This window comes from Emys orbicularis, chromosome 1 (genome assembly GCF_028017835.1).
Source record: "Emys orbicularis isolate rEmyOrb1 chromosome 1, rEmyOrb1.hap1, whole genome shotgun sequence".
Classification (NCBI taxonomy): Eukaryota; Metazoa; Chordata; order Testudines; family Emydidae; genus Emys; species Emys orbicularis.
Window position 1 is genome coordinate 91,561,225 of NC_088683.1, and position 12,646 is coordinate 91,573,870.

General features: G+C 45.4%; 1 protein-coding gene across 1 annotated transcript in view; it reads right to left on the reverse strand.

The window, feature by feature from the left end:
• The window catches only part of STRA8 (stimulated by retinoic acid 8), a 36,340-nt gene extending 24,441 nt beyond the window's left edge, over positions 1-11,899 (reverse strand). The window contains exons 1-5 of the mRNA XM_065397503.1: positions 11,870-11,899; positions 7,734-7,931; positions 5,491-5,566; positions 3,926-4,010; positions 3,333-3,485 (exon numbers count right to left, since the gene is read on the reverse strand). Of these exons, the coding sequence (XP_065253575.1) occupies positions 3,333-3,485; positions 3,926-4,010; positions 5,491-5,566; positions 7,734-7,931; positions 11,870-11,899 (542 nt within the window). The remainder of the gene's footprint in view (positions 1-3,332; positions 3,486-3,925; positions 4,011-5,490; positions 5,567-7,733; positions 7,932-11,869) is intronic.
• Positions 11,900-12,646: the final 747 nt, after the last annotated feature.

Consider the following 12,646-nt stretch of genomic DNA (forward strand, 5'->3'; position numbering starts at 1 on the left):
CAACTGGAATTGATGGCAAAACATTGCCATTATGCAGTAAAACAGCTTTAAGACTCGTCTTCGATGAATCAATGAACAGTCTCCACTCATCTGGATCGTGAACGATGTTGAGGGCTGCCATCACACCATCGATGTTGTTGCAGGCTACAAGATCACCTTCCACGAAGGAGAATGGGACAAGATCCTTTTGACGGTCACGGAACATGTAAACCCTAACATCACCTGCCAGGAGATTCCACAGCTGTAGTCTGGAGCCCAACAGCTCTGCCTTACTCTTGGGTAGTTCCAAATCCCTGACAAGGTCATTCAGTTCACCTTGTGTTATGAGGTGTGGTTCAGAGGAGGAGGATGGGAGAAAATGTGGGTCCTGTGACATTGATGGTTCCGGACCAGAAGTTTCATCCTCTTCCTCTTCCTTGTCTGACTCAAGTGAGAATGATTCTGGTGCATCAGGAACCGGCAGTCCTTCTCCGTGGGGTACTGGGCGTATAGCTGATGGAATGTTTGGATAATGCACAGTCCACTTTTTCTTCTTTGACACAGCTTTCCCAACTGGAGGTACCATGCAGAAGTAACAATTGCTGGTATGATCTGTTGGCTCTCTCCAAATCATTGGCACTGCAAAAGGCATAGATTTCCTTTTCCTGTTCAACCACTGGCGAAGATTTGTTGCACAAGTGTTGCAGCATATGTGTGGGGCCCACCTCTTGTCCTGATCTCCAATTTTGCAGCCAAAATAAAGGTGATAGGCTTTCTTAACCATAGTGGTTATACTGCGCTTTTGTGATGCAAAAGTCACTTCACCACAAACATAGTAGAAGTTATCTGCACTGTTCACACAAGTACGAGGCATCTCTGCTCACTTTGGCTAAACAGAAATGTGTCCCTTTGCAAAATCAAACACTGACAAATAAGAGAGCACGACACTGTATGATTTCTAGAGCTGATATAGGGCAATTTGTTCAGCAGAGTGATGTAAGCTTCGTTATGATTGCATCATCCATGACTTCTAGGAATAACATGATGCAATTCATATCATGTATGACGCAATACCAGCTTCAGATTGCATCATTCATTGTTTTGCCTAAAAAGCAAGTACTGTCCAAACCCAGTCATAGATTTATTCATAGATCCAGTCAAAGATGTATTTTAGTCATTTCTGGTTTAAATTGAGATCCCTTCCCTTTATAACTCACTTATCCTCCGCCATTCCCAAGTCAAGGGTTGTATATACTGACCCAATAGCATATCTTGAAAACTAGAGCCAATCAACAATTTTAAGCATCATTTTCGTTCTCAGTGACCCAGAATTAGTAAAGTTTGACTACATTTATTTCAGAAGCATTTTGGCTGTAGAGCAGTGTAACATATATATGTATGCATCCACACCCTCAATGAGACAGTCTTTGCATCAAAAACAGTCTAAATCAGGGGTTCTCAAACTGTGGGTCGGGACCCCAAAGTGGGTTGCGACCCCATTTTAATTGGGTCACCAAGGCTGGTGTTGGGCCTGGGCCCCAGCAAGTCTGAAGCCCAAGCCCCACTGCTCAGTGCTAGGGTTACATGCCCCCCATTCAGGGCAGAAGCCCTCGGGCTTCAGTTTTGCCCTCCCCAGCCCCGCTGCCCCGGGCGGGCTCAGTCTTCGGTCCCCCGTCCTGGGGTCATGTAGTAATTTTTGCTGTTAGAAGGCGGTCACGGTACAATGAAGTTTGAGAACCGCTGGTCTAAATAGATGAGGTAGGTGAATGGTGGGCAGGGAGACAGAAGCACAGAGAAGTGACTCGCCCATGGTCACACAGCTGATCTGTGGCAGAATTAGGAATATAATCCAGATCTTCTGATTCCCACTACAGGTCCCTAGCCACTTAATCACATTGTCTCTGCTCAAACAACCACGGACATGGAACCATCCAGACCCCCTTATAATATTGTAATATGTTTCAAGTGTTTTTTTTATTTTATATGCACAATTTATACAGGGATATTTGATCCGAAGCACTTACAAGTAGCTGCTGCTGGGGTTCAAATGCCACGGAAGCCAGCTGTATAGTACTGTTCTGTGCCTCTGTTTCCTATCTACCCTTTGCCTATTATTGTGTGATTTAAGTGGAAGGAACTGTGTCCCTCACTATACCTTTGTCCAGTGCCTAACAGAATGGGGTCCTGATCTTGATTGGTAAGGAATGGCTGGCGTAGATCCTTATGAGCGGATGAACTAGGATCAGGCGGCTGTGTTAAAAACCTAAATGTGAATCATGGACCTCCAATCTCTTTAGAGGCTGGCAAGAATTGATAACATTTTGGAGGGGATAGTACTTTGTGCTACTATCAGCCCTGGATGACCAGTTTAGATGACGGACACAAACAGTTATTCAAAAAAGCTGTGATTCCTGGTGTTGGATGGAAAACGTGGCTACAGTATCACGTTACTAAAGGCGTGAAGTTGTTCCTACAGGACAGATCACTGCTGTGTTGTGTCAGACAGGAGAGATCCCATGAGAAGGATTCAATATACAGCAGTTATAATCTGCCATGAAACTTCAAGATAAATGCCACAGATCCCACATATTGCTGCAAAGGTCTTGCTCTGCATATGTCAGTGAGGGAGGGGAAAGGGAAACCCATGAGGAGCTAATTATACTAGTCCACCAAAATCATTAAACAGCATATTTCAAGGTACTGTACACACTACCTGCCTACAAGCACTGTTTTTTTCTGATTCTTACAGGAGTAAAGGATAAAACTGTAGAATGAAAGCAGCAGACTTGTGCCACCTGCTGGCACAACTGCATTCCCATTTTTATGAAACCATTATCAGCAACAACAGGAAATTTTATAAAAAGCCCTATACACAACATGACAGTGAGATCAGATTGCAGAAGGTTAAAGATTCAAAAAAGAACAGACACTTATGTGGATAACAAGAATACTCAGACTTCTTATAATTAATTATAACATTTTAGAAGGGATATTAACCCTCATGCTTCACGCTAGAACACTGACATACTTGAAAGAACATTACATCTCTTTCCTGAGGATGGGGAACCCTCAAAGATTTTCAAAGGCTTGTGAAGCAGGGAGATGCCCTGTGGCTGAGGAGGGCTGGACATGCCAGTATTCAGGCTCCGAGTGCCAGCCAGGAGTGAGGGAATCAATTGAGAGTCATGGAAGATGCTCAGTTTCCACACCAACAGGGGCTGAGATTGATGTCTCTGCTGGCCTGGGGATCCTGGGATCCAAAGTCAGACCCCAGGAAAGCTACATGATATGCAGTGACTGAATGGGTTGTTTCACATGAAGACTACTAAAATACTACACACTTATACTCCTACCGTTCAAACTCCATCAGATCAGGAGATGAAGTGGCTGGGGACTGGATAAGTCTTGGCTTCCCATCCTCTTCCACTGAGTTTTTTTCATATTCTTGAATCAAATACCAAACCGTAGAGCCACTCTCACTCATGGCATCTGAAGGGGATGCAGTACTGGAAAGAAAACACGGGACAAGGCCAAATGCATGGCTTCCCAACCAATTTAAAACGGTCCCTGCCAGAAACACTTTGGAGTCTCAATGATTCTTTTGGAGCAGGTGACTTTTTTTTTTTTTTTTGCATTGCAGGGCTAATGAAAGCCCCTAAGTGGAGATGATCTACACGGGGAGAGAAAGGCAAATACATGCACTGACTGGGAATGAGACCAGCAACGTGCTCAGAGCTTACACGCACTGAGCTACTGTAAGGGTCCAATTTTAATAATTTTTTTCCTGCCTGCCAGTTAAAACCTCTTCATCTCAATCTGTGTATTTCCTTCCCTCACAAGGACAGACAACCATTGCTCCGTAATATTTGCAAAGTGCTTTGAGATGCTTTGTGCTTTAGAAGCAAGTGCAAAGTATTATCATTTCTTGATCTGTGTGAGTCATTACCTGTGATCGCTGAAGTACATCTTGACATATTCCTCCTTGACTTCCTCCAAGCTGGACGGGTTCCCATCCTCCAGATTGAAGGACTCTATTGTCAGCAGAAAGATAACTGTCACAGACTGGAGCATTTGGCATCTCACTCACCGTCCAGCCCAATCAAAAAGAGTAATGGTGACAATTTGAGTGTCACACAGAGTTTTTGATTAGACAAAAATAATACTGGATGGGACATTCTGTCTTTCCTTATAACATGACCAGCTGTGTCAGCAGTTTATGAGCACTGATATCTTCATAATGCTGGCCTCATCAGTGAACTGATAACTTTGGCTTTCAGTAATAACAGCCAGTGAAGCAAAGTCCAAGAGACTACTAGTCAATACTATATTTTGTGGTTATTTTCTTTCTTTGAAGTATTGATATTTCAGGCTTTTGGGAGTCTTTCTGACACCACTTAAAACATGAAAAATGTGTTCAGCAGCTTTAAACCATCACCATGGAGTTCAAATCTCTACCATTGAAAACAGAAAACATACTTGATTTTAGTTCTGGTTCCCAGATCCTCAGTCAGGTGAGGAGGCAAGGAAATGGGGCTGGGAACACTGCAGAACCAGCATATTCTGCCCTAGCGGAGGGAGTACCTCACACCACTCACCAGGAACTGATCCAGCTGATTAAAGGGTGTGACAGGTACTGTAGGGAGTCACATTGTACTGTCCTCATTCAGAAGAAAAAATGTGTTTGTTTCCAAGTGCTGGGATAGGCTAATGGAAAAGTGTGTGTGGAGGACCCAATAAGCCACAAAAACAAAAAACTAACAAACCCACCATTACCTGTCTTAATCATTTCCCTTGGAGTAACTCCTTAACTAAAACTTCTCACTTCCTACATTTTTGTGAGGAAACCCTGAATGGGATTTCTGTCCCCCTCCTGCCCTACTTTTAGCCCAGAATAGATTCTCTCTGTGCCCTCCAGTCCAAACGTGGACCCCAGCTATGTTTGTGAATCAAGAAGCTGTACACTTAGGGCCAGATTGTGTGTTGAACTATGCACCTATGCAGAGAAAATAAGGGGAGGAAGAAGCTCCCCTTTGTCTCTTTTGTTAATTAGCTGGATTTTGGGTGCACAGATGTAAGAAGGCACTCTATGCTGTTACTGACCCCTGGAATATGTGGGTGAGGAGGAGTGGGCACAGTTCCCCAATCCACTGCCAGTGCAGATGAGCCAGCAATAAATGGGGTGCGGAGAGGAAAGGAAGGAGCAGCCTTAATTTGCTGCTGATGTAGGCCAGCAACAAACTACTATTTGAATCCGCCCTCCCTCGCCCACCAGTTCAAGGGGGAAGCAGGGAGGAAACTGAGAGTCAGAGGGATATCTTTGAAGCACAATGCTTCCTCGGGCTATTCCTGGGTGATACAGTTTATGCATTATCTCTTGCTTGGTGCTATGCCTAAAGGCACCCATCTTGCCTTTAATACTGGCTCAGCCACTTGGCTAGCTGTCCCTACTTAACAAGTAAATGAAAGGCAGGCCCAAGGAAACTTTTTCAGGTATATATTTCCATACAGTACCTTTCATCTTCAGCAAGGTACCCAAGGTTTGCTCCAGCTCCTGGATATAATTCTTAGCTTTACGCAAAACCTGACACTAAATACAAAGAGAAAACAGAACCAATCTTCCTGTGTTCAGATTGGACTGACATTTTAACATGCCTTAAGTGTCTTTTACACCTTTTCCTTTTGCTGACTAGCTATCTCCATGTCTCCATAAAAACAATTAAGTGGCCCACTGCACTGATGAATGTGAAAAAAGGGAAGAAACCAAGAATCAGGGCAAATACAAATGAAGATTTTAATTTACATGCTGTACCTATTCACATACAGGTTTGAGGTTTACTCTGACCATTCTCTACAGTCAACAATTCCTTTTTGGAATTCCTTCCTTTTGGGACTGTTTGCTCTTTGAGGTATATCTGTAAAATATCATGTACATCAATGGTGCTATATTTACTATTATTAATAATAACAATAAATTAATAATGAATAATAAAAACATAATTGATACTATTTTACACCTTATGGCTTATTGTTGGATGTTTTCTGACTGTAGGCATACATTTTTCCTGATCATTTCCAGTGGGAACTATGTAAGGAGACCTCTTTAGCCAAATTCTGCTCTGTTACACTGATCTAAAACTGGAGTAACCTAACAACCTTCAGTGCAATTATTCCAGGTGGAATTTGTCTACTTGTGACTAAACACACAGAGGATACAAGAAAGGATTAAACATTTACATGGTTAATAAGAACATCCATAATTACTTTAGAGAGATTTTTTTTGTAGGGGATATAAATCCAATGCTTCAGGGCATAAGCCAATCACTAACTGACAAGGATTAGGAAATGACTTCCTCAGTGCACAGGCCCTTGAAGAAATCCAGTCTTCCTTGACCCAAAAGGATCATGGCTGTGATGTGATACTTTCAAAGGTAGCAGCGTAAAGCTGGGAAAAACCAATGGGACTCATCAAAGTTCTAAAAGGGAGTCAGAAGTCCTCCATTCCAAGCAATAATAAATGAATGGTAAATCCTGTTGGACAAAACAAATAATCCTGTTTGGGATTTAGCTTCTGAGACCATGATGATTATTAGCTTTGGCTGCATCTCCATCAGAACTTAACAATCAGAGCTCCTGCCTCACTCTAAGGCCAGGTCTACACTACCGCGGTAGTTCGACAGCTGGCAATCGAACTTCCGGGTTCGATTTATCGCGTCTGGTCTGGACGCGATATATCGATCCCGGAAGCGCTCGCCGTCGACTGCGGTACTCCAGCTCGGCGAGAGGAGTACCGCGGAGTCGACGGGGAGCCTGCCTGCCACATGTGGACCGCATCTGAACCGCGGTAAGTTCGAACTAAGGTATGTCGACTTCAGCTACGTTATTCACGTAGCTGAAGTTGCGTACCTTAGTTCGAATTTGGGGGTTAGTGTAGACCAGGCCTAAGTTACAGTTAGAGTCCAAACAGGTGAAATCCCTAAATAACAATACTTTGCACCTCTCAAGCACCTTCCATCCAAGGATTTCAAGGCTCTTTACAAGGACATACCCTTTTGAAATATGCATTACCATCCCCATTTTACAAACCAGGAAACTGAAGCACACATAACCTAAATGATTTATCGAAGGGAGTCAGTGGCAGAGCTAGGAACAGAACCCAAGACTCCTGATACCTTTTCCTGTGCCTTGACCACAATAACATTCTTCCTCCCTGGTAGCATTTTAGTGCCAAACCAGTGCTTTTTCACTTGTTTTTATATAGTCCATTTTGCTTAAACATTTTCTAAAACTAGTAAAACACGGGAAATGTTACAGCTTGATTTTTTATTTTTACATACTTTCCCAGTTTGCTTCCCCCCTCTATATAAATTAACTCATGAGGCTGAATTAACTACTTTCCCCTCTTTCTAACCACAACCCACTAGTTTTGATTTCACAGCTGTCCGTCAAGGATGAAATTTAATCATGGTATTCCTTGACTAGCTTCCAAAATACTGCCATTATGAAGAAGCTCAAAATCTACTAAGTGGAGACAAGTCACATGATAAACTCATGCCAGTAACAATAGAAGGCATTTAGTTTTCTTGCTCTGAAGAGAGTATTTATACAAATAGAAGAGACACAGGGAAAGTTGCACATGATAAGATTACACACATACATGAACCCCAAAGATATCGTGATCAGAATGATTACGTTGGTTAACTACACTTTGTCTTTGCAAATATTTATCCGTAACAAATAGAGTTTCTTCTCCATACCTTTGATGCTGAATTGTCTGACTGAGAAAACACAGTTTCCCGCAGGTTGTTGAAGAGTCCTGCCAGCGTAGCCCGGTGTCGTGCCTGAGATAAGCGTCTTCTTGCCACTTGGGGCTCCAAATCTTGCAGATGTGTCAGGAACCCAGGAGTCACCCTGACATATGGGCTGCTACAGTCGCCAGATGTCTCCATCAAAAGCTGCAATGGAACATTAAGTTTTATGAAATAAATAAATAAATAGCACTTAAAAATAGAGTGAGTCTACACTACAGTATGTGTGTTGGGTTGATGAACAAGTAAAGTTGAGAGTGTTGAAGCAGAACAATCCAGCTCATTTCCCGCAGGAGGTTATGAAGGGAATGTTAAATGATTTTCTCCTCTCCCTATGAAAGCAAACTATCAATATGTAGTAAAACTTGATCTACCACAGGGGTTCTCAAACTTCATTGCATCGCAACCCCCTTTCGACAATAAAAATTACTACATGACCCCAGGAGGGGGGACCGAAGCCTGAGCCAGCTGGAGCCCCAGGTGGGGAGGGGCCAAAGCCTAAGCCCAAGGGCTTCAGTCCCAGGCAGAAGCCTGTAATCTGAGTCCCAACACCCAGGGCTAAAGCCCTTGGGCTTCAGCCCCAGGCGGTAGTGCTCAGGCTTCAGCTTCGGCCCCGGACCCCAGGAAGTCTAAGCCAGCCCTGGTGACCCCATTAATATGGGATTGTGACCCACTTTGGGGTCCCAACCCACAGTTTGAGAACTGCTGATCTACCACAATGGTGGGCTAGTTGTACAGTGTGGCTTGAAACACACTAAATTAAGGCAGGCAGGCAGTTATTTCTTGCCCTGAAATGATGTGGTTAATCTTTTTCCATAACATGCGCTGGGCTCCATCTTGCAATGTGCTGAGTGCTCTCAATTCCCACTGAAGTCACTAGAAGACACTGTTCTTTGTGACATCATAATCATTTTCTCAGTTAAGTGGGACGTCACAGTAAATTATGATGTTAGGTGGGGGTGGGAGAATACGCAATAGAAGCAGACCTTTTAAAGTCACCTAAATACCCTTTTAAGTTAAATGCTAGTAGTGAAGAAAAAAGAAAAATACTTACAGAAATTATATTAAACAGAAGCAGAAATGACTTTTTTATGCTGTCATCTGCTTTTTAAAGGCCCAATTCAACTGCCATTGAAATCACTGGAAAAACACCCATTGATTTCAGTGAAAGCTGGAGCAGACCCTATGTTGCTAAAATAGACTACTATAGTTTAAAATTGCATTAGGGTGGTCATAAATAATACTGACATGTAGGAAATTATATTTAAGGTAATTGGTTTCCTTATGGAATAAATATCTGGTATATTGATTTTGTGTTGTACTACGGAATAGTATCCATGCTTTAATGTACCCATTTATTATTTCTGATGTAATGAATTTGTATGAATTTCTCAATCATGGCAAAAGCCAGATAAATAAAAAATTAATGTGTAATGAATATCAAAAACAAAGTTCACATTTTCTTTTCCAGATACTATCAATGACTTTTCCACATAGATTTAGGCACAGAAATAAGCATACTGAGGACATAACATATCCTCCAGAAAAAAAGTCTGAAAAGGCTTGCTGCAATTACCCTGCAAACGTGAACTAGGCAATTTAATATGACTCAATCCCACAATCTTTACACAGGCAAAACTACTACACTATTGGAAGTCATTAGAAGTTTTCCTTCTCTAAATACTGCCAGACTGGAGCCATAATTAACATCCTTTCTGAGCAGTCTCTAAAGTACCGACCACGTCACATTTTCATACCCCTGCATATTCTGTTCCTTAAAACCTCCTTCCATCTTTTAAATTATTTTAAAATAATAAAAAAACAAATTATGTATATGGTAATTTCTAAATTTCCACTCATTTAGGGGAAACTAGCTTGCCCTTGCCCTCACCCTTCTCTTAAATTTGTGGGTGAAGATCCTGATTAGAATCTTGCTGACATTTCTGTTATTATAGACCAGTCAGGGGGGAGAGATTATTAATAATTATTTATTATCACTAATGGTTCCAGAAGTTCCACAACTGAAAGAAAATCAGATCAAACAGAACTGTCGTTATAAAAAGCCTGAATCCCTCCTTCAGATCCTCACAGAAAGAGACATTTTAAAGAATCAAAGAGGGATTTTTTTTAAGTCTGCTCTTCACATGATTTTAAATCATATAAATGCATAGCAAGAGGCTCCCTAGGAACTGTTCAGCAACAACCATCGCAACTTCAGAGCTCTGGCTTCCCTTTTCTATGGTCTTTGTCCTTTCTTTTTGGGTCCTGCCCCACTATGTATACAGGCTCTGGCCTTTCCTTCATTTCTGTGAGCTCTGCGCCCATTTCCCTGGCCTCTGTACTTCCTTCTGTGGCTCAGTCCTTTCCTATGGGCGTTACCCCTTCACTATAAGCTCTGCCCCCCTTTTTATAGGCGCTGCCACCTTTCTGGGAGTTCTGCCCTCTCTTTCCTATTAGCTCTGCCCCCCTTCCATAGGCTTCTTCCCCCTTCTTGGCTCTGCTCCCGGTTTCTCCCCAGCTCTCTTCAATTACAGTCAGACAGTCCCCGAGCAGCTGGAGGCCTCAGGCATCTCTGCGGAGTATCCCTCCGGCCCGAGTGGCTCTATAGCCCGTCCATTCCCCGCCCGTACCCACCGCCCAGCTCCTGCTGCGGCTCCCCCAAGCCAGCTCGCATGCGCTGCCGCCACGGCCCAGCAACACCGGCAGCACGTGGCAGGTAGCCAATCACAGCTCGGGGGACGCCCCACAGGCCAATAGGAAGGCGCCTGGGACGGGAGAGAGAACGTTGGCATTGTAGAGACTGCCTGAGAAGGCAACAAAAGCGCGGGAAAGCGCCGGGGAGGGAGGTCGCAGGAGAAAGGGGAGAGGAGGAGGTGGGGGAGAGAGTTGGAAGAGTGAAGGGAGGACGGGGAGGAGAGGAGGGTCAGAAGAGAAAGGGGAGAGAGGTGGGAGGAGGGGAAAGGGGAGGAGGTGGGGGGAGGGGAGAGGGTCGGAAGAGGGGAGAGGAGGGTCAGAAGAGAAAGGGGAGAAACTGGTAGGAGGAGGGAGTCGGAGGGGAAAGGGGAGAGGAAGGGGGTCTGAAGAGAAAGGTGAGGTAGGAAAGGTGGGGGGGAAGGGTAGCGAGGAGTGTTGGGGTGTCTGCAGTATTGGGGCGCACAGTAGGGGGCGATGTGCATGAGTGGGAGCCTGCATGGGTCTGTCAGGACATGTCAGGAGCTGTGCCACCATCCCACTCATAGCTCAGTGTGGTCAGGTCTCCACGGGAGCCTGTCGGCCCCCTGTGGCTGTGTACATCGCTGTTCTTGTGCACACCAGAGCCGTGTGTTTGGGTGTAAACTCGGCGGGGGAGAAATGAACACCCCCATGTGCTCCTTTGTGTCCTGTTCGAGCTGTCCCCTTCTTCATTTTACAGATAGCCCGATAATTAAAAGGCTGGTGCTTCTTTCTTTCTTTCTTTCTTTCTTTCTTTCTTTCTTTCTTTCTTTCTTTCTGCCACTGTGATCGGCTGAAGGATGTGGCAGATGAAAGAGGGTGCCCACGCTTTGTCCCACTGAAAGACACACTGCCATCTTGCTGGGATCTGTAAGGGTGTGCGGAACTGGCATTAAGCGGAGCAGCTTGCTGTGTGAAAGTATGGTCAGCAAAAACAACAAGGAGTATGGTCAGCAGATACTCCAAATCCCAGCATGCAGTGTGGCAGCCTGCAGTGTGCATTGTGAACTATTGGATGCTGGGAACTGTAGTCTCTGCAGGCCACACTTCTTTACTGGGAATGAGGGTGGTTAGTCCCTATGTTAGAACTCTGTGGGTCGCGTTCAGCCCCTCCCCCCCCCAGTCACATTGGCATAGTTACAGTGTCAGGAGTAGTTTGAAGAAGGACGTTGATCAGCTCCTGTCTCCTTGCCTCCTCCGTTCCACTACTCATGAGTAAGGCTGCATGTCTATCACGGAGGTCACAGATTCCGTGACTATCTGTGACCTTCGTGACTTCTGCAGCAGCCGGTGCTGGCTCCGGGCAGCAGTTTGGGTGTGTGGGAGGGGGGTCAGGGCTGGGGCAGAGGTTTGGGGTGCGGGATGGTACTTACCTCGGGGGGGGGGTCCCCAGTTCCCACCATCATGTCCCTGCAGCTCCCAGGCGGAGGGGCCAGGGGGCTTTGCGTGCTGCACCTGCCCACAGGCGGCACCCCTGCAGCTCCCATTGGCTGTGGTTCCTGGCCAATGGGAGCTGCGGAGCAGGTGCTTTTGGTGGGAGCAGCATGCAGAGCCCCCCTGGCCACCCCTCGCCCTGGGAGCTGCAGGGACATGCTGATGGGAACCAGGAAGGGAGCCTGCCAGCCCCGCCAACCCTCCCCCATCCACTACCAGAAGAGGTCCTGGGCCACCCGACGCCACCCACACACCTCCCCCCAGCACCAGGAGGGGTCCTGGGCCAACCCCCCCAGCACACCCCCCCCCCCCCGAGAGCACCCCGAGCCCCCTGGCCCAAGTTTGGGTTAGGGGTATATAGTAAAAGTCATGGACAGGTCATGAGCGTGAATTTTTGTTTACTGCCTGTGATCTGTCCATGACTTTTACTTAAAATAGCTGTGACTAAAAGGTACTCTTACTCATGAGGGATGTCAAGTGTCTAAGCATAAATGATTGATTTTGCTCTTTGGTTCCATGGAACTATCCCTTGGGGCTGTACATAAGACTGGCCAGACTGGGTCAGAGACCAATGGTCCCTCCAGCCCAGTATCCTGTCATCTCACAGCGTCTGGGAAAGAACTGAACAGGGCAGTTATCAGGTGACACATCCTGTCGCCCGGTGCCAGCTTTTGGCTCAGCCACCAGCCCCTCCCGCCAGGATGCTCAGGGAGAAG